The sequence below is a fragment of the Theropithecus gelada genome, chromosome 7b, assembly GCF_003255815.1.
Source record: "Theropithecus gelada isolate Dixy chromosome 7b, Tgel_1.0, whole genome shotgun sequence".
In the NCBI taxonomy this organism is placed as follows: Eukaryota; Metazoa; Chordata; class Mammalia; order Primates; family Cercopithecidae; genus Theropithecus; species Theropithecus gelada.
In genome coordinates, this window is record NC_037675.1 from 101,543,901 (window position 1) to 101,565,068 (window position 21,168).

Consider the following 21,168-nt stretch of genomic DNA (forward strand, 5'->3'; position numbering starts at 1 on the left):
TTTTTTTTTTTTTTGAGACGGAGTCTCGCGCTGTGTCACCCAGGCTGGAGTGCAGTGGCGCGATCTCGGCTCACTGCAAGCTCCGCCTCCCAGGTTCAGGCCATTCTCCTGCCTCAGCCTCCGAGTAGCTGGGACTACAGGCGCCCGCCACCACGCCCGGCTAGTTTTTTTGTATTTTTAGTAGAGACGGGGTTTCACCATGTTAGCCAGGATGGTCTCGATCTCCTGACCTCGTGATCCGCCCGCCTCGGCCTCCCAAAGTGCTGGGATTACAGGCTTGAGCCACCGCGCCCGGCCGGGTTATTTATTCTTTAACAAACACAGTGTTGATTAAGAATTTTGACGAATAGACCAGGTGAGGTGTCTCACACCTGCAATCCCAACTCTTTGGGAGACCCAGGCGGGCAGATCACTTGATCTTCAACACCAGCCTATCTGACATGGCAAAACCCTGTTGCTACAAAAAATACAAAAATTAGCTGCATGTGTTGGCCCTTGCCTGTAATCCCAGCTACTCGGGAGTCTGAGGTGGGAGGGTCGCTTGAGCCTGGGAGGTAGAGGTTGCAGTGAGCCGAGATGATGCCAGTGCACTCCAGCCTGAGCAATAGAGCTAGACCTTCCTCCCCCGCCTCGCCAAAAAAAAAGAATTTTGACAAATAATGGAAAGGAGGCCTGAACTAAACATCAGAAGGGTTGATTTTTTTTTTTTTTCCTTTGAGACAGAGTCTCACTCTGTCGCCCAGGCTGGAGTGCAGTGATGCGACCTCACCTCACTGCAACCTCTGCCTCCCAGGTTCACACTGTTCTCCTGCCTCAGCCTCCCGAGTAGCTGGGGCTACAGGCGCCCACCACCGTGCCTGGGTAATTTTTTTGTATTTTTAGTACAGATGGGGTTTCACTGTGTTAGCCAGGATGGTCTTGATCTCCTGACCTCCTGATCCGCCCACCTCAGCCTCCCAGAGTGCTGGGATTACAAACGTGAGCCACTACGCCCAACAGGAGGATTGGTTTCTAAACTCAGTTTAGCAGCCAGTATTTTGAGACCTTGGGCAGATCTCTTTTTTTTTTTTTTGTTTTACATGACCCCAGTTTCTTCATGAAGTCATTACACCAAGGACAGAAACTGTCCTTGGCTTTAATTGAAAACAATCAGAGCTCAGAGTCAAAGCAAGTCCTTTGATCCAGTCTCTTACCTAAAGTAGATGGGTGCTATATAGTACCATTGGCTAGATGGTCAATGTCAAACCAAAATAGTTTTCCTGTAGCTTCCCCCTCTGAAAGCAGGAAGCATAGCCTATCTATCTCTGGACTCCCTGTACCCAAGCACCGGTGCCTGGTTCTAGTCATTGGTCAGAATCATCTCCCTAGGGATCACACAGAAGGATTTGTTCTTTCCACTGAGCTCCATTGCACAGGTCCAGAGCCAGAGCTCACACTCTCCTTTCATCTCTCCAGGACAGAAGCTTTCCTCAGCCAGTTGTCAGATATTATGATTTCTGTTTGCCTCATTACCTTAGTTACCATCAAGGAATGCTTCCAGGTTGGCAGTGCCTTGTTTATATTGCAGTATCAAAAACTGATCTAAATATTTCATTTATGTAGCCTGGGTTACACATTCCGCAACCTGTATCACAGAATAAACCAGGTCCCCAACCACTGTTCATTATTCAGATTCTGAGTTAGCCTGGTGTATTTACAAGATACCTTATGGAGAGATTGGACACATGGGTAGAAAGTCCACAAATAGGTCCTGACAAAAATGCCAAGTGATGTTTGACAAAGGCAAAAAGTCCATTCAGTGAGAAAGTATAGCTTTTTCAGCAAATGGTGCTGGAACAATTAGACAGGCTTATGCAAAAAGAAGTGAATTTTGACCTAATCCTCCTCACACATTATACAAAAGTTACTTCAAAATGGTTCATAAATATGAATATAAAATCTAAAACTATAAAACTTGTGGAAGAAAACTTGAGACAATCTTCATGACCTGGGATTTAGGGAAGAGGTTCTTAGACATGACAGCAAAAGCACCATCCGTAAAAGAAAAAGGAGAAGTTAGACTTCATCAAATTAAATTTCATCAAAAAGATACATTTTGACTTCATCAGAATTAAAAACTATTATTCTGTGAAAGATAATCTTGTAAGAATGAAAAGACAAGCGACAGACTTGGAAATAATATTTACAAATACAAAGGGTTTGTCTTCAGAATGTATGAAGAACTCTCAAAACTTAACTGTAAGAAAGTAATTCAGTTTTTTCAATTGGGCAAAAGACAGACACTTCACCAAAGAGGATATACAGATGGCAAATAAGCACGAGAGAAGATGCACAACATCATTAATCATTAGAGAAATGCAGGTTAAAATTAGGATTATCATATGCACTTACTAGGGTGACTAAGATGAAATACTGACAGTGCCTTGGGGGTGCAGAGCAGCAACTCTCCTACACTGCCAGAAGGAATACAAAATGGCCCAGCTACTCTGGAAAGCAGTTTGGCAGTTCCTCATAAAGTTTTACATACAGTTAACATTTAACCCAGCAATCCTACATAGTCACCCTATGGAAATGAAAACTTTCATGACCATTGCCAAAAACTGTGAACAACCCAAATTGTCCTTCGATTAAATGGATAAACAACTTGTAATACATACGTACAACAGAACACGACTCTGCATTTTTAAAAAAAAAAAAAGCTAATTATTATTATTATTATTTTTTTTTGAGACGGAGTCTCGCTCTGTCGCCCAGGCTGGAGTGCAGTGGCCAGATCTTAGCTCACTGCAAGCTCCGCCTCCCGGGTTTACACCATTCTCCTGCCTCAGCCTCCCGAGTAGCTGGGACTACAGGCACCCGCCACCTTACCTGGCTGTTTTTTTTTTTTTGGTATTTTTTAGCAGAGATGGGGTTTCACCGTGTTAGCCAGGATGGTCTCGATCTCCTGACCTCATGATCCGCCCGTCTCGGCCTCCCAAAGTGCTGGGATTACAGGCTTGAGCCACCTCGCCCGTTCGGGAGCTAATTATTAATAACACAGCAGCTCAAATGAATCTCAAAGGCATTACACTGAGTAAAGGAGGCCTAAGAAGTCATAAAAGGCTACATGTTATATGATTTATTAACATGACATTTTCCTAAAGACAAAACTATTGAGAGGGAGAACAGATCAGTGGTTGCTGGGAATTGTTGGGGGTGGGTATGACTACAAAGGGAGAGCTGGGGGAGCTTGGGAGTTATGGCACTCTTCTGCCTTCTGATTGTGGTGGTGGTTACATCACCAATCTATACAGGTGTTAAATTCGTGGAAATGAAATAGAAGCAAAACCAAACCAAGCAAAAAGGTCTGAAAAACAAAAACTCTAGTAATTTAAGTGGTGAAGTAGTTTTGCATTATTTGATTTGTAATTAACCAAGTCTAGCTAATGTGTCCTATTTTTCTTTAAATGTTCTTTAAAACCACTGGAAATCATTGAAAGGAAGCAGAAGATTTGGAAACTTCTAGCTTGGGAAATAAACGGTTCTCAGGTCCAGTTCGTAGGCTTGCGTCAAAGTGTGTGAGCGTCGTTCAAGTTCACAGGAATTGCCTGGAAGCCGAAGAGCACGTGTATTGCAACTACTGTATTCTAGGGAGGCCTTTTTTTGCCAGAAGTGCCCTTGCTTCGTTTTATGTCTTTTTACTCTCTGGACAGCTGAAATAACTTGAGAATCATCACCCTGGATGCAGTCCTTTCTACTGAGTATTGTTTCTGATGTGAGTCAGAATGATGGGATGGTTTTCTTCAACAGTCTCAAAATTCTCCTGTTACTTCATAACCCAGTTGGAAGCATTTATATTTTCAGTCTGCATTTGGGGCATTTTTAAACAATAGCTTTATTGAGATATAATTTACATACCATAAAATTCACGCCTTGAAAGTATACAACTCAGTTGTTTTTAGTATATTCACTGAGTTTTGCAACAATCATGACAATTAATTGTAGAACGTTTTTATCACCCCAAAAGTAGATTCAACCCACTAGCAGTCAGTCTCCCGTCTCCCGCAGCCTCTCCTCACCAGCCCTAGGCAACCCCAATCTACTTTTTTCTCTATGGATTTGCCCCTTTTGAACATATCGTATGCATGGAATCAGACAATATGTGATTTTTGTGATTGATTTCTTTCACTTAGCCTAATGTTTCCAAGGTTCATCCATGTTATAGCATGTTTGCATCACTTTTTGAGCCATTAAGTTGCACAAGTTTTCTGGCCTCTTTACAAAGCAGGATTTACGTTAGTCGATCCTCGCTCAAGGGGACACAGGTATAAAGGAAGCAACAGTGGACTGCCATAAATGAGGATTGTAAATCCCCCAACTCCCACCCTCTGAAAACATTTTTTTCCAGTGTTAACAGTGGTTATCTTTGGGGAAGAAAGGATCGGGGAAAGGAGAGGAGCTTTAATTTACCTTCTGTATCTTCCTGTACTTTGAGTTTTCTATCTTTAAACATATGTAACTTTAAAAGAAATGTCAACAGGAGATATCTCAGTGGGGAGCTAACGTGTCCTTGCTTTTTAAAAATTTGTGTGTTTTAAAAAATATTTAATTCATATTTTAACAATATTTGCTACAAGTGTTTATTTCTCTCCATAATGCTATATTATTTGTGTATGAGCTCATGATTTTTTTTTTTTTTTTTTTTTTTTGAGATTGGGTCTCACTCTGTCCCCCAGGCTGAAGTGAAGTGGTTAAGATCGTAGCTCACTGCAGCCTCAACCTCCCAGACTCAAGCAGTACTCCCGCCTCAGCTTCTTAAGTAGTTAGGACTACAGGCAGGCACCACCATGCCCAACTAATTAAAAAAAAAAATTAAGGAATTGGGGTCTCACTGTGTTGCCCAGGCTCATCTTGAACTCCTGGCCTCAAGTGATCTACCTGCCTCAGCCTCCCAAAGTGCTGGGATTACAAGCGTGAGCCACTGCACCCAGCCTTATTATTTTTACTAGCATACAGTAGTTCCCCCGCCTCATCCATGGTTTTGCTTTTCACTGTTTCAGTTACCTGAGATCAACTTTGTTCCAGAAAAATTCAATGACAAGTTCTAGAAATAATTTGTAAATGTTAAATTGTAGGCCATTCTGAGTAGCATGATGAAACCTTGCACTGTCCTGCTCCGTCCTGACTGGACATGGATCATCTCTTTGTCCAGCCTATCCACGCTGTCCACACTACCTGCTTGTCAGTCACTTAGCAGCTTATCAGATCTACTCTTGCCTATGGTGTATACATAGGGTTCAGTACTGTCATGGTTCCAGGCATCCACTGGGGGCCTTGGAACATGTATCCCCATGGATGAAGGTGACTTCTGTATAATCTTCTTCTGGTTTTTAATCTCTTTTCCTTCTTAAATTCTATTTGTCTGATATTAAAATTGCTAACGTAATTTTCTTTTTACTTATAACAGCGTTATAACTTTTCTATTTCTTTATTTTCAGTCTTGAAGCATTCATTGGTTTTAGCTATCTTGTGTAGACTTCGTAACTCTGGTTCTTGTTTTTTATTCAATCTAACAATTCCTGTCTCTTGGCCAGTAATTGTAACCTGTTTATAGTATGGTCATTGCTGTTACATTAGCACAGCAGTCTTCAAACTGGGGCATGTTTATTCCTGGGGGTACATAAAGACTTCCTGGGGGTAAATTGGCAAGGGAGCCAATTCCCTGATTTCTCACTTCCGTGTATATTCCAGGCCAGTGTTGATCTGTTAGGAAATGTGCCTGCATGCTGCTGCTCCTTTCTCCCATCAGCTTTCGTGTTTCTCCTCTCAGTGTACAGAAGACAGACACATCACCGACCCCTTCCACATTTTACGATGCTTCCTTAGCTTACCTCAGGACATAATACCTTGGTGAACCAAACAGAAATAATTTGAGAACTCGTTGGCCCTAAAACAGAGTCTCATAAAAGCAAAGCAAAGAAGGTCTCTGTGAAAAATAACAGAAGGGCAGGTCTTTTCTCTTCCAGGCTACCAACTCATGGCGCATCCCCATGCCTTACCTATCTGGTAGTTGGTTTTAAAACTAAGAATCCCGAAGTGCTATGCTTTCACTGTGATGTGTAGAGCATGTTTGAGTTGAAAATAAGGTCAAACTTTTTCTGACAGAAAGTAAATCTGATTTGCCTGAATGTTTGACAGAGCAGACAGGCTTTGCCAATTATGTTCTATGTCAGACCTTTTTTGTAAATTCTGAAACAGCTTACACTTACATATTAAATTGCAATTATAAATGTAATATATTTAACACATGCATGTCATATATAATGTTTCTAAATATTATATCTTTTTGCAGCCATTTAAATTTATCTTGAAAAATTGGTGTCACCTTAAAAATATGCAGGAGGGGCCAGGCACGGTGGCTCATATCTGTAATCCCAGTACTTTGGGAGGCCAAGGCAGGAAGATTGCTTGAGCCCAGGAGTTCAAGACCAGCCTGGGCAACATGGTGAAACCCTGTCACTAACCAAAAATACAAAAGTTAGCTGGGCATGGTGGTGTGTACCTGTAGCCCCAGCTATTTGGGAGGCTGAGGTGGAGAATCGCTTGAACCCAGGAGGCAGAGGTTGCAGTGAGCACAGATTGCACCACTGCACTCCAGCCTGGGCAACAGCAGGAGACCCTGTTTTAAAAAAAAAAAAAAAAAATGCAAGATATACAGATTTTCTAAATACTTTTAGAAGGTATGTGTATTAGTCTGCATGGGCTGCTGTAGCAAAATATCATAGATCTAGGTGGTTTAAACAAGACATTTATTTTCTCACAGTTCTGGAGGCTGGGAAGTCCAAGATCAAGATGCCCCTCAGTTCAATTTCTGGCAAGGACCCTTTTCCTGGCTTGCAGAACGCCACCTTCTTGCAGTGCACTCACCTGGCAGAGAGAAAAAGAGAGAGTGCACATGAGAGCATGCACATGTTCTGGCATCTCTTCATACAGAAACACTAATCCTATCAATCAGGGCCCTACCCTTAGGAGCTCATGTCACCTTAATTGACTTTCTGTAGGCCCTGTCTCCAGTTGAGGGTTAGGGCTTCAACATATGAATTTTGGGGGACACAGTCAGTCCATAGCAGTACACAAGCAAAAAATAAAAATAAAAAATAAAGATCAGCATGCTTTTATTACTGCTGTCTTATTCTATATTTTCTATTTTTTATGCTTTTTCTCCTTGTTTTTTCTCATTTCGCCTTCTGATGGATATATTACATTTCTTCAGTTGAGTGGGAAACTATAGGTTCTATTTTTATTCTCCTCATGGCTACTCCTCCCTTAGTGTGACCCATGCTTATACTTATTTTTCTTTATCGTCGTTTTAAAGCTTGTCAGTGTCTGCAGCTTCCTTCAGTCTTTAATGTACTCTTACCGCCTTCTGTTCTTCATAGAATAACACCCTATACGTATACAAAAGTTGCTGTGTCGAATTTTCGAGCAAAGTTATGGATATTTTACTTAAAAATAGTCATTGATTATTGTTGTTTATTCAAACATCATTAAACCTTAGGCAATAAGAAACTTCATGAGATTTTTGTTTTAATGTGAATGTACTAAACACCACTGGATTGCACACTGTAAAATTGTGGCTGTGTAACCACTATCTTTATCTAGTTTTTATATGTTTTTATCACCCAGATTTAAGCTATTCTCCCACCTCAGCCTCCTGAGTAGCTGGGACTATAGGCACATGCTACTGCACCCATGTTTTTTTTGTATTTTTTGGTAAAGACAAGGTTTCACCATGTTGCCCAGACTGGTCTCAGACTCCTGGGCTCAAGCAATCCTGCCTCAGCTTCCCGAAGTGCTGAGATTACAGGTGTGAGCCACCGTGCCCAGCTCCTCTTGCATAGTTCTTTTTATCACAAAAGGAAGTTCCGTATTGATTAGTCTGTTCCTTCACTTCGTATCAATCATTTTTTTTGTATTTTATGATGTTTTGACATCCTTTTTTTTTTTTTTTTTTTTTTTGAGACAGAGTCTCGTTATGTCACCAGGCTGGAGTGCAGTAGCACGATCCCAGCTCACTGCAACCTCCGCCTCCCAGGTTCAAGCGATTCTCCCACCTCAGCCTCCCGAGTAGCTGGGATTACAGGCATGTGCCACCAAGCCAGCTAACTTTTGTATTTTTAGTAGAGACGGGGTTTCACCATGTTGGCGAGGATGGTCTCGATCTCCTGACCTCATGATCTGCCCTCCTCGGCCTCCCAAAGTGCTGGGAATACAGGAGTAAGCCACTGTGCCCAACGTTTTGACATCTTTATGGGGCCTTGTTGGCTGGGGAAGAGACTACCCCCCCAGGGTTAGCTAATTCCTAGAGACAATAAGAAGAAGCTTTTGTTGGTGAGTCTGTCTTTCATGTACAAACCAACCAATCCTGAGTCCATACCCCAGCCACTTTCTTTATCTGATGCTCACACACCAAGCCAATATTTCTCCTGCTCTAAATCAACCCAGAGCCAGGTTCCAGACAGCTAGGGACACCTCGTAGGCCCCAAAGCCTGCTAGAATTATTCAGTTATAGCCTTTTCTAAGCCGTTTATCCTGCCTGCCTTGCGTTCCCTATGGAAGCCCCAATAAGGGCTGTGGCCTGTGCCTTCCCCTTGCTCCTGTCTCCTTATTGACTCTGGTGCTTCCCCCGTGGCCCTGCATGTTGTGCTGTGCCTCTTATTTTGTGGGGGAACTGTGAATAACATTAAACTTTTCTTTCAATGGCACTGACCTCTTTGTGTCATTTTCAGTGACCTTTATAAATTAAGACCCAGGCATACATCCCCTGTCACCAGCCTGTGACAACCACTAATCTGTGTCCTGGCCAGGCACAGTGGCTCATGTCTGTAATCCCAGCACTTTGGAAGGCCAAGGCGGGCAGATCACCTGAGGTCAGGAGTTCAAGACCAGCCTGACCAAAATGGTGAAACCCCATCTCCACTAAAAATACAAATTAGCTGGGCCTGGTGGCACATGCCTGTAATCCCAGCTACCTGGGAGACCGAGTCAGGAGAATTGCTTGAACCTGGGATGGGGAGGTTGCAGTGAGCTGAGATCGCAGCATTGCGCTCCAGCCTGGGCGACAAGAGTGAGACTCCTTCTAAAAAAAATAATAATAATAAATCTGTATCCTGTCTCTTTAAATCTGCCTATTCTGAGTATCATATAAATATAGTCATATAACATGTGACCTTTCGTGTCTCACGTTTTTCTCTGCACATAATGTTTCCTAAGGTCTGTCTGTTGTAGCGTGTGTCAGTACCTCATTCCCTCTTCATGGCTTAAAAGTATTCAGTTGGATGCTCCCACGTGCCATAGCCTGCTATTTATTCCTAGGGGTAAATTTTCTTTTTGCTAGAATATATACAGTGAAATTTTTCCAAAGAAGGTCTGTACCTGTAAAACTTTCTGAAATCTTGTATACCTAAAAATATATTTCTTTCTTCCTTGCATGTATATGATACTTTAGATTGGTATGGAATGAAATGTAAGGTTCAAAAATTTGTTTCCTCCAGCATTCTGAAGATAATACCTCATTGTTTTACCCTAGTTGAGGTGAAGAAGTCTGGTCTGATTTTTGTTCCTTTGTAGGTGACTTGGTTTTATGTGGAAAGCTTTTAGAATTGTCTCTGTCTCTGCTGTTATTAGATACCATAATTGGTGTTTGTGTCTGTATGTGTACATGCACGTTGTTTTCTTTTTCTTTTTTTTTTTTTTTTTGGAGATGGCGTCTTGCTCTGTCACCAGGCTGGTGTCAATGGCTCGATCTTGGCTTACCACAACCTCCACCTCCTGGGTTCAAGCCGTTCTCCTGTCTCAGCATCCTGCGTAGCTCGGATTACAGGCATGCGCCACCAAACCCTGCTAATTTTTGTATTTTTAGTAGAGACGGGGTTTCACCATGTTGGTCAGGCTGGTCTTGAACTCGTGACCTCGTGATCCGCCCACCTCTGCCTCCCAAAGTGCTGGGATTACAGGCGTGATGCGCCCAGCCCACCCCTTTCAGTCTGAGCTCTTACATCTTTCTTGAATTCTACAAAATTTTCTGTCATTTCACTTCTCTCTCTCTTTTTTTTTGCTTCTGAGATGCCTTTTACACAGAAATTGATACTTCTGTCCTCCCTGTCCCTTTTTCCCTACCTGATGTTTTAGGGTCAACTCTTTGACCCGATTCTCAGTTTCTCATCTTTGCTGCTTCTGCTGAGCATATTTGTTGAGTTCTCTATTTCAGCAATTATATTTTTATACTAAAAAAAAGTGCTTGGTTGTTCTTCCTTATGGCTTATTCTCACTTAATGTTTTAAGTATCTTCCCTTGTGTCTCCAAAGACATTTATTACACTTATTGGATTTTAAAATTCTATTTCCCATGGTAGAGGTTGCTTCATTTGTTTTGTTATCTGTCTTTTAAGTTTTTCTTTTATGGTACTTGTGTTTCTCTGAGACGTTACAATTTTCTTCTGGGAATTAGTAATGATTTCCTTAGAATATTCGGTTTCCTTGGCTGGCATATATGGTCTACTTCTGCTGCAGATGAGTTTAACCAGGAGTGTGGTTGAAAGGGAATACCTCAGGGCAGGGTGGCCTGGTATCAGAGGCTAGACTCAGCAAACTCTAGGCTTGAAAACACAAGGCCCTATCTGTGCCCTTTTTATACTACTAGTAATTCGTGCACTTCTTGAGTCCCAGTCCTTTCAGGCAAAATAGCTTAACAAAGATTCTGAACACACACCATGTACCAAGAGTTGTGCTGCCCACAATTGATTATAAAAGATAAATAAGAAATGATAGTCGCTTCCTAAAGGGGTAATGCTCTGTGACCACTAAATTGATAAAATTTCAAAATACAGAAGTAGCACAGTGCAGGAATAATTTTCTCTATCCTGGGGGCTCAGTAAACACTTCATTAAAGAAGATATAGGCAAATTGGATCTTGAAGGACAAACCCAAGTTTGCCTGTAGATGGGGTAAGAAGTCATTTCAGGAGGTGAGGGCAGCTGTGTTTACAAAGGCACAGGAGCCTGAACCACCAGGGCGTGTACCGGAAACTAGATTCCCATTCCAGGAGTCTGGTGGTGGGATTTTACCTTTCCCCTTTACTTCTCCCTTTATATAATGAAAGATGTATGTGGAGAAAGATTATATGTAGCATAGTGTCCTCAGGAACACAAGTCCACGGAAGTCTAAGGTCACAGATATTGGTGAAGAGCCATATTACAGTCCCCCTAAGAGATTGCTCAGCTGACATCGGAGTTTCTTTATTTGGCCATCTACGCTTTCTTTCCAGATGCTGTAACTCTGGAAATGAAACGTTTTCTGAGGACAGGTCTCAGATCATCAGAAAGATTATTTGGAGTTGTTTTTTGTTTTTTGTTTTTTTTTACCTGAGTTGTTTGTTCTTCATGTCTTCCCTCTGGTATGATAAACATTTGGACTTCACAGAGCAGGCAGGCTTAGGCAGGCCCTATCAGCAAGAGCTGAAACTGAACTGTGAGTGAACTGGAAAGGAAAAGGCACTTTAGCGTCTTGTGGCTGGCTGAGCTTTTTTAGTGTAAACTTTTTAAAGAAATGTCTCTCAGGCAAAGTAGTTGAGAATAATAGAATCTCTGGCAGATCCAATTTCCATTTTGGTTTTTGGAGTGATAGTTGAGGTTCCAGGAGTCAACTAATGATAGCACATATAAAATATTATATTTTAAAAGCCTACTGAAGCATTGTTAATAGGATTTCATAATCCTTTATACATAATCCTTTGTACTCAAAACACCCTGCCTTCTTAACACAAATTCTCATGAAATGTCAGTATTATACAAACATAATTCATTTCTGGTTAGTGAAGGACCCTTTCATTCACAAACATCCCAATGAGAAAGAAAGAGAAGTGAGATTAGTCTGTTTACAGAAAAGAAAACTAAAACCCACAGAAGAAAGTTGACTTTCCCAAGTCACCCCAGCAAGTTTTTGAACTAGATCTCCTAAGTAGAGTGTCTTCTAGTATAGCTCTATGATTTATTTTCAGCCCACTCTGCTTTCTGTTGGGGTCTGGATACATGGAAAGCACGGCTTTTAATTCAAGTCAACACAGTTGTTGTTTATTGAGCATTTACTGTGTTCAAAATCCAAAGCCAAATGCCTTAGGATTTAATATCAATATCCTGTTTGAGTTGATGCCCTTCTTCCTCATTAATTAATTAATTTATTCATCCATGCATAGTTATTCATACAATCACCACTTACACTGTACCTGCTACCTAAGCAGTATACCAGGTGCTGAGTGCAATTCATGGTGTCACATTATAAGATGCTACCTTAAACAGGATATGTTTCTTAACTTGCTCACTAAATTGCTTCACAAGTGTCAGCAGTTCCTATTCCATCTTTCCAACATTTTCTGTTGCCCTGACATGGTCGATTTAGGAATTGGTACCATACCTGTAGTACATAGTTATTTATAAGATCATTTTTTTTCATCGGACCTGGAGACACCAGGGTCAAAGTAGAGACCTGAATGCCCAGGAACGTACAGCATGTCAATAACAAAGCAAGGGCTGGAATCCCTGTCTCATAGCACCCTGCTCAGAAAGCTTGCCACATTTTTTGCTGCTTTTCATAATTCTTCTCAATGCTTTATTAAAGCTAGATGATAGAGTTAAAATAATAGCCCCAGAAGGTTCACTCTTACGTGTTACCTACCTAGTGAAACCGATAAAAGGTAGTAGTAACATGTGAAGGACAGAGGAAACGAGGGGTGAAACTGAAAGACACTTCTCACAGAGAAGATGTTTACTCTTAGGCTAGCATCTTCAGAAAATGAGAAAGAATACCCTTTTGTAGTTTAATAATCATAATTGACTTCTGCTTCTGGCCATGGCAGAATAATGGTAATGACTTGCTCTCTTGACAAAAACAACTACGAAACTGTGTAAAATATGTGAAGCAACTGAATATACAAAGGGTACTGAGACTCATGGAAGATATTAAATCCCTGCCATTTTCAGACTTTGGACAGACAGGATAGGACTTTGATTCTTGAGAGAGGAAACGCCATGAGAAGCCCCTGGCTTTCTGCCTGCAGTTACCATCTAGTCTCGGCATGGAGTGGTGGAGCCCAAATGGAAGGGTGATTTTAGTCAGCTCGGGGCAGACATTAGAATTCTATGCCACTGAAATAGTTGGAGTTTGCAGGGCAAGGAACTAGAGAAATGGAAGCCCTGTGATGGGGCAAAGACAGCAGAGTTCTTTGTAAGGATTCTAGTTGGATTGTTGGCTGAGAGCTGGGTGTGCATGTGCAGAGTGAGACTCTTCATGAGGCCTGGCAGAGATCACCTGCTGTAGGGCTAAGAACCCAATGATGATGCCAGAGATCATTCAGTTCTGGGAGATGATGCAGATCCAGCTTAACCTGAACGAAGAAACTTCCCTGAACACCTCAGGCATTCAGTTGAGATCCCAGAACGTCACACCTTAGAAGTAGGACTGTGCTCTTGAGTCAGATGTGGGTGGGGGGTAGGGGGTGGAGTTGGGGGGTTGTTTAGGGGAGGCACACCCCTAAGGCTAAGTTCAAAATGGAAATAAAACTGAAGAAAGGTTTGAGCCAAGCTTGGTAGCACCAAAAGGATCTGCCAGTAATCTCCCTGACTACCAGAACAGACTTTACATCTTTAAAGAAAGACAGCATAATCCAGACTTTCTGCAGTGTATCATACAGTATCTAACATACAATCATAAGTTAGTGGACATACAGAGTCAGAAAATATGACATATACTTAAGGGGAAGAAAGCAGTCAGTAGACCCTGAAATGCTCCTGAAGTTGGAACAAACAGGCAAGTTCTTCAAGTTACCCATAATAAATATGTTCACAGACTTTAATAAAAGGTGGATAAGGCCGGGCGCGGTGGCTCAAGCCTGTAATCCCAGCACTTTGGGAGGCCGAGACGGGCGGATCACGAGGTCAGGAGATCGAGACCATCCTGGCTAACCCGGTGAAACCCCGTCTCTATTAAAAAATACAAAAAACTAGCCGGGCGAAGTGGCGGGCGCCTGTAGTCCCAGCTACTCGGGAGGCTGAGGCAGGAGAATGGCGTAAACCCAGGAGGCGGAGCTTGCAGTGAGCTGAGATCCGGCCACTGCACTCCAGCCTGGGTGACAGAGCGAGACTCCGTCTCAAAAAAAATAAATAAATAAAAATAAATAAATAAAAGGTGGATAAAGTGAACAAACAGGAAATCCCAACAGAGAAATGGAAATTATAAAAAACTTGCCCATTGAAAATTCTACTACTGGAAATGAAATGAAAAATTTACTGGATGAGACTAAAAGTGGATCAGAGGTCCAGAAGAAAGGGTAGTGGACTTGGAGATGGCTCAATAGATATCTAGTCTGAAAAATGGGAAAATATTTTAAAAAGAATTACCAGTGCCTTGTGATAATATCAGGAGGTCTACATACATGTACTTGGAGTGCCAGAGGAAGAGGAGAAAGAGAATGAGGCAGAAGAAAAATAATTGAGGAAATAATGACTAAAATTTCCCAAATTTGGTGAAAAACCTTAAATTACATACCTAAGAATCTCAATGAAACCCTAGCAAAATCAATGCAAAAAGAACCACACCTAAACCCATCACAGTCACACTGCTGAAAACGAAAGAAAAAGAAAATATTAAAAATGACCAAAGGAAAAGGGATCCATTACGTACATTGTATGTGAATGATGGCTGACTTCTCAGAAACCGTGGAGGCCAGAAGACAGTGAAACAATACCTTTAAAGTGCTGAAAGACAAAAAAACCTCAGTATTCTCTATTCGCAAAAAGTGCTTTGAGGCTTGAAGACAAAGATGTTTTTCAGATAAAAGAAAAGTAAGAGAATTTTATTGCCAACTTACCTGTTGTACAAAAAATGCTCAAGGAGGCCGGGCACAGTAGCTCACGCCTATAATCCCAGCCCTTTGGGAGGCCAAGGTGAGCGAATCCCTTGAATCCAGGAGTTTGAGACCAGCCAGGGCAACATGGTGAAACCGTTCTCTACTAAAAATACAAAAATTAGCCAGGCATGGTGGCGCATACCTTTAGTCCCAGCTACTCAGACGGCAGGAGGCAGGAGAATCATTTGAGCCTGGGAGGCAGAGGTTTCAGTGAGCCGAGATCACACCACACCAGTGTACTCCAGCTTGGGTGACAGAGCAAGACCCTGTCTCAAAAAAACAAGAAGAAATTCTAAAGGAAGTTCCTCAGGCTGAAAAAAAAACACAAAAAACCAAAAACAGGAAATTCAGATGTTCGGGGATGGATAAAGATTACTGGAAAAGAGAAATATATGAGTAAACATAAAGACTTTTATTTCTTCAATACACACACACATATGCACACACACATGACTCTTGAACAATCCAGGGGTTAGGGTGCTGGCCCCTCACACAGTTAAAAATCCACCTAAAACTTGCATCCCCTAAAATTTAACTGTTAAGAGCCTATTGTTGACAGGAAGCCTTACCAATAACATAAGCAGTTGGTTAATACATACTTTGTTATTATATGTATTACACACTGTATTCTTATAATTAAGCTAGGGAAAAATTTTATTAAAATCATAAGTGAAAATATATTTTAATTAGTTTCACTAGTAATTAATTGGAAATGGATTATCTTAAAAGTTCTTCATCTTTGTCATCTTCACACTGAGTAGGCTGAGGAGGAAGAGGAAAAGGAGGGGTCGGTCTTGCTGTCTCAGGTGTGGCGGAGGTAGAAGAAATTTCATGTGCAAGTGGACCTGGGTCAGGCGTGGTGGTAGCTCATGCCTGTAGTCCTAGCACTTTGGGAGGCTGAGATGGGAGGATTGCTTGAGCCCAGGAGGTTGAGGCTGCAGTGAGCTGTGATTGCACCACTGTACTCTGGCCTATGCAACAGAGCGAGACCACATCTCAAAAAAAGTAGTAGTATAATGGACCTATGAAGGTCAAACCTGTGCTGTTCAAGGGTCAGCTGTATATATATATATATGATTGTCTAAAACAAAAATATATAACATTATATTTTGCGTATGTAACACATATGACAGCTACACCATAAAGGATGGGAGTGGAGAATGAAATTAAGCAATTATGAAGTTCTTAACATTTTACTGAAGTGGTACAATATTAACTCAGTGTACTTTATAAAGTTAAGAATGTATATTGTAATCCCTAGAAAGACCTGTAAAAAAATAGAGGTGTAGCTAAAAAGTCGACAGAGAAATTCAGATGAAATTCTGAAAAGTATTTAGTTTACCCACAAGAATACAGGAAACGAAGAACAGAGGAACCAGAAACAGATGAGACAAACAGAAAACAAATAGCAAAGTAGTAGACCTATATCCATCTGTATCAATAAGCTAAATGTAAATAGACTAAATACTCCAATTAAAAGATAGAAATTGTCAGACTGGGTGAAAATGCAAGACTCAATCATACACTATCTATAGGACAAAGATACAAATCAACTGAAGGTGAAAGGATGTGTAGTAGGCAGAGTAATGCCGTCACCCTGCCCTAATCCCTAGAACCTGTGACTCTGTGACTTTACATGGGATGGGCATGGTAGCTCATGCCTGTAGTCCTAGCACTTTGGGGGCCAAGGCAGGAGGATCACTTGAGACCAGGAGTTTGAGATCAGCCTCAGAAACATAGCAAGACCCCATCTCTATTTAAAAAAATGTTTTTAAATTAGCCAGGCTTGGTGGTGTGTGCCTATAGTCCTAACTACTCAGGAAGCTGAGATAGGAGGATCACTTGAGCCAGGAGTTTGAGGCTGCAGTGAACTATGATCACACCCCACTGCATTCCAGCCTGGGTGACAGCGATAGACCCTGTCTCTAAAAAAGTAAATAAATAAAATGTTACCTTACGTGGCAAAAACGACTCTGGAGATGTGATTAAAGTTGTGGACCTTGAGATGGAGTGGTTATCTTGGATTATCCATTGGGTCCAGTCTAATCACATGAGTCCTTAAAAGCAGAGAACCTGTCCACACCGTGGTCAGAAAGACATGTCGCTGTGGAAGAAGGGTCAGAGCGCTGCTGCGTGCTTTGAAAGCGGACAGAGGGGCTATGAGAAAGCAATGCAGGCAGTGTCTAGAAGCTGAGAAAGGTGAGCAAGAGAAACCCATGTGGGACTTATGATGATGTTGGGCTTCTTACCTCCTATGATCTTACAAAACTCTTAAGATAGTAAGTGTGTGTGTTATAAGCCACTCAGTTTGTGGTAATTTGTTACAGCAGTGCAGAAAACCAATGCGGCATGGAAAAATGTACCTAATAAGAGCTTCAAAACCCATGAAATAAAGAGTGACAGAATTAAAGAGGGAAATCCAGTCACAGTTGGAGATTTCAGGACCTTTCCCTCAGCAGTTGATAGAATAATTAGACAAAAACAAACAACAGCAACAAAAAGTAACAAGGACATAGACGTTCTGAACAATACTATTAACCACCATGACCTAATTGACATTTTAGAACACTGCACCCGACCAGTTTCAGAATACACGTTCTTTCCTTGTGCGTATGCTGCATCGCCAAGGTAGACTGCATGCTGGGCCATAACGCACGTTTTGATAAATGTGAAAGGATTGAGATCATACCAGGAAAAACAAAGGAAGAAGTCACACCAAATATGTTCTCTGGGCCCAGTAGAATTAAATTGGAAATAAGTAGCGACAGATATAGGAAAACACCAAATATTTCAAAATTTAACAAAGCACTTATCAATAATCCATGGATAAAAGAAGAAATCACTAGAGAAAATTAAAAATATTTTGAACCAAAAGAAAAAAGAAAACTGCAATACATCCAAATTGTGGTTTACAACTAAAACAGTGCTTAAAGGGAAATGTATATCATTAAAAGCCTCTTCAAAATGCATTTTTAGCATTCAAAGTGCATTCATCTCTGCAATTAGAACTGATACTTCTTTTGTACTGTACTCTGTACAGCTATTTTTCACTATATCAGTATTTTAATGGATCTATTAAATATTTGCTAACATTATCAAGCCATGGCCACAAGGTGAGTACTGGAACCAATACAGGGAACAGAGGGATGTTAAGAGGAAACCTAGAACCTTAATGGTGAATGGGCTATAGAAATCATCTCAGGTCCCCTCAGTATACTGATCGAGAAATCCATGACCAGAGGGCAGGATTCTTCTTTTCTAAGCCATAAAAGTCCTTTAAGGACCAGTACAGTCGTTCTGAATTTTTTGTCTGTGATTTCTAACACAGTGCATGCTTCTTAGTGAGTTCTCAGTAGATTTTGAAAGAAAGATTGAACTGGATTTTATCTTCATGAGAACCCTGTTGGAGATAGGCAAAGTAAGTATAACTAACCCCATTTTACAGTTGAGGCCACCCATTTAATGAACAAGTGACAAAGCCAAGTTCTCAGTGTTCCTCAAATGTTTTCCTTTCAGGCTCTAAATTGCTGACTTAAATGTCCTCATTAGAGAGAGGTGTCTGCTCGGTAGAGGTACAAAGTTTGTTCCAGAGTCAAATATTAAGACTTGATCGGCGGCCTGGCATGGTGGCTCATGCCTGTAATCCCAGCACTTTGGGAAGCCGAGGCAGGCGGATCACCTGAGGTCGGGAGTTTGAGACCAGCCTGACCAACATGGAGAAACCCTGTCTCTACTAAAAACACAAAATTACCTGGGCATAGTGGCACATGCCTATAATCCCAGCTACTCAGGAGGCTGAGGCAGGAGAATCGCTTGAACCCAGGAGGTGGTGGTTGCGGTGAGCCAAGATCGCACCATTGCACTCCAGCCTGGGCGATGGGAGTGAAATTCTGTCTCAAAAAAAAAAAGATCAGCTTATAGTCTTTATCATCTAGCCTTCTATTCTCTGGAGAGTCAGCGGGGACTCTTGCGAGTTCTTGTAGCCTTTTCTTAAGGCCTATAGGAAGTCGTCTGTGCTGAGCCTGCACTTTCTATAACAGATGGAAAACCGAGGCCCAGACCTCTTAAATGGCATTGACTTAGACAGACTATAGAGCTAGTTCGTCGGGGGCCAGCACCACGACCTGGCCCCTACCTCCAGCAGACATCACTCACCCTTGCACACTTGCAGGAAGTGCTTAGAGGCTTGAGGTTGCCAGCCGTGGAGGTGTCAGGCCTGTGAAGTGCCTCTCAGCCACCCACGCTGGTAGGGCTCTGCACTGCTAGCTTCTTGTTTCTCTATTTTCTACCTAGGTTTCAGTTTTTCACTTGGGTTTGTTTCCCCTTTGTCTCTGGTTCAGCTTCCTTTTCCTGTTTGGTTTTAAGTAGTCTATAAAAATCAAGTTGCTGTCTTCAGAGAGTCTGTGGTCCTCTGATCAGCATAGCCCAGTGGGAGTACCGGACTCACCTCCTCAGGGTTCCCTGTGCTGCCACTTTTCTGCCATGGCCACAAGGTGAGTACTGAAACCAATACAGGGAACAGAGGGATGTCAAGAGGAAACCTAGAATCTTATTGGTGAATGGGCTGTGGAAATCATCTCATGACCCCTCAGTATACTGATCAAGAAATCCATGACCAGAGGGCAGGGGACTTACATGAGGTTATACAGCACGTTAGTGACAATCTGCTCACTCTCCAGCCGCTGGTCTTTCCATTACACAGGCCTGTGTCTCTTGATGCCTGTGACCTTTAATGGCTTCTGGATGAAGGATTTACTCAGAAATTAGCCCCTGCCTCAGATTATAGGGAGGAGGGTCTGAGCCATCTAGGGGATTGTTGTTTAGCTCAGAGGTACATTTTGGTGAGTCCTGGCTCTTCTCTCTAGAATGACCTGAGACTGGTTGTTTTATCTAAATATAGACAGAGAGAGTTATTTTTATTATAGGAACTTCATGAACTTAATAGCAAGAATCCTGACCCTCCACTTGTGAGACTTGTGACCTTAGGCTGTTGCTGTTTAGCACATGTGTGAGTGCCAGCCAGTCTACAAACTGCACTCCTCATTGAGACTGTTCTTTCTAAAGGGGAGATTACATGTTGGACCTGCCTCTCCCCTGCCGTACAACTCTGAAAGATTATAGATGATAGGACAGACAGACTTTTATCCTGTGGGGTTTGGGGCATTTGTTTGGTTGACTCATGACGGCTTTGTTTTTTAGCATAAAGTAACAGTCCCTCACTTTGAAAATTATTTCACAATTTTCAAAGTGCCATTTCACCAGTTTTCTTATTTGAATCTTTTAATCGTGTTAGATCGATGAGAACGCCATCATCACTCCTGTTTCATAGCTGAGAAAACCTCTGAAAAGTTATGGGGCTTGTCCAAGGTCACATGGCAGGTGGAGGAAGGAATGGAACCAGGGTTTAACAAGGATGGCCTCGTCCGGTGGTTTTCGCAGCACGCTACACAGGCTCTTGAGAAGCAGTTTGCAGTGAGTTGTTAAAATTGACATGGTGGTAGGTAGAACTTGTCCAGGGCTGCTTATTTTCCAGTGGGCTTTATTTCTGCTCCTATCATTTTAGTAACTTTCTTTTAACTTTAGAGGACTTGTGAATGGAACTTCGGAAAACAGAATACTTTTCATTTCAAAGGCATATCAACTTCCAAAGTCATTTTTAGTTGTAAATTACATTGTGAAAAATTCCAGCAGCTTATTCTACCCTGTCAGTTACTAATTGCAGAAAATTATATCAGAAGTAAATGGGGAGGAGGCACATCAATCTCTTTTTCAGTTTTAAAATCGTAGAAATCTAGAAGTTTCCATCTTGAAAAGACCTTGGAGATGATCTACAGTAGTTTACCTAGGTTAGTGGTGCTTTGGGCATCTTATCCTCTACTTCAGCCAAAATAACTCTACTTTTGTCTTTTTTTTTTTTTTTTTTTTAGATGGAGTCTCACTCTGTCACCCAGGCTGGAGTGCAGTGGCCGGATCTCAGCTCACTGCAAGCTCCACCTCCCGGGTTCACGCCATTCTCCTGCCTCAGCCTCCCGAGTAGCTGGGACTACAGGCGCCCACCGCCTCGCCCAGCTAGTTTTTTGCATTTTTTAGTAGAGACAGGGTTTCCCCGTGTTAGCCAGGATGGTCTCGATCTCCTGACCTCGTGATCCGCCCGTCTCGGCCTCCCAAAGTGCTGGGATTACAGGCTTGAGTACTTTTGTCTTTTTTTTTTTTTTTTTTTTTTTTTGA

The 21,168-nt window shown here is 41.9% G+C and overlaps 1 protein-coding gene across 2 annotated transcripts in view; it reads left to right on the forward strand.

Moving 5' to 3' along the window:
- Nucleotides 1-21,168, forward strand: part of EVL (Enah/Vasp-like) — a 179,330-nt gene that overhangs the window by 74,944 nt on the left and 83,218 nt on the right. Inside the window, exon 1 of one of the 2 annotated variants that reach the window (XM_025391223.1) lies at nucleotides 19,154-19,433. The exons of the other annotated variant lie outside the window; for it this stretch is intronic. Within the exon in view, the coding sequence (XP_025247008.1) occupies nucleotides 19,423-19,433 (11 nt within the window). The 5' untranslated portion in view covers nucleotides 19,154-19,422. Of the gene's footprint in view, nucleotides 1-19,153; nucleotides 19,434-21,168 lie in introns of those variants that run through there. 2 annotated transcript variants of the gene reach the window in all.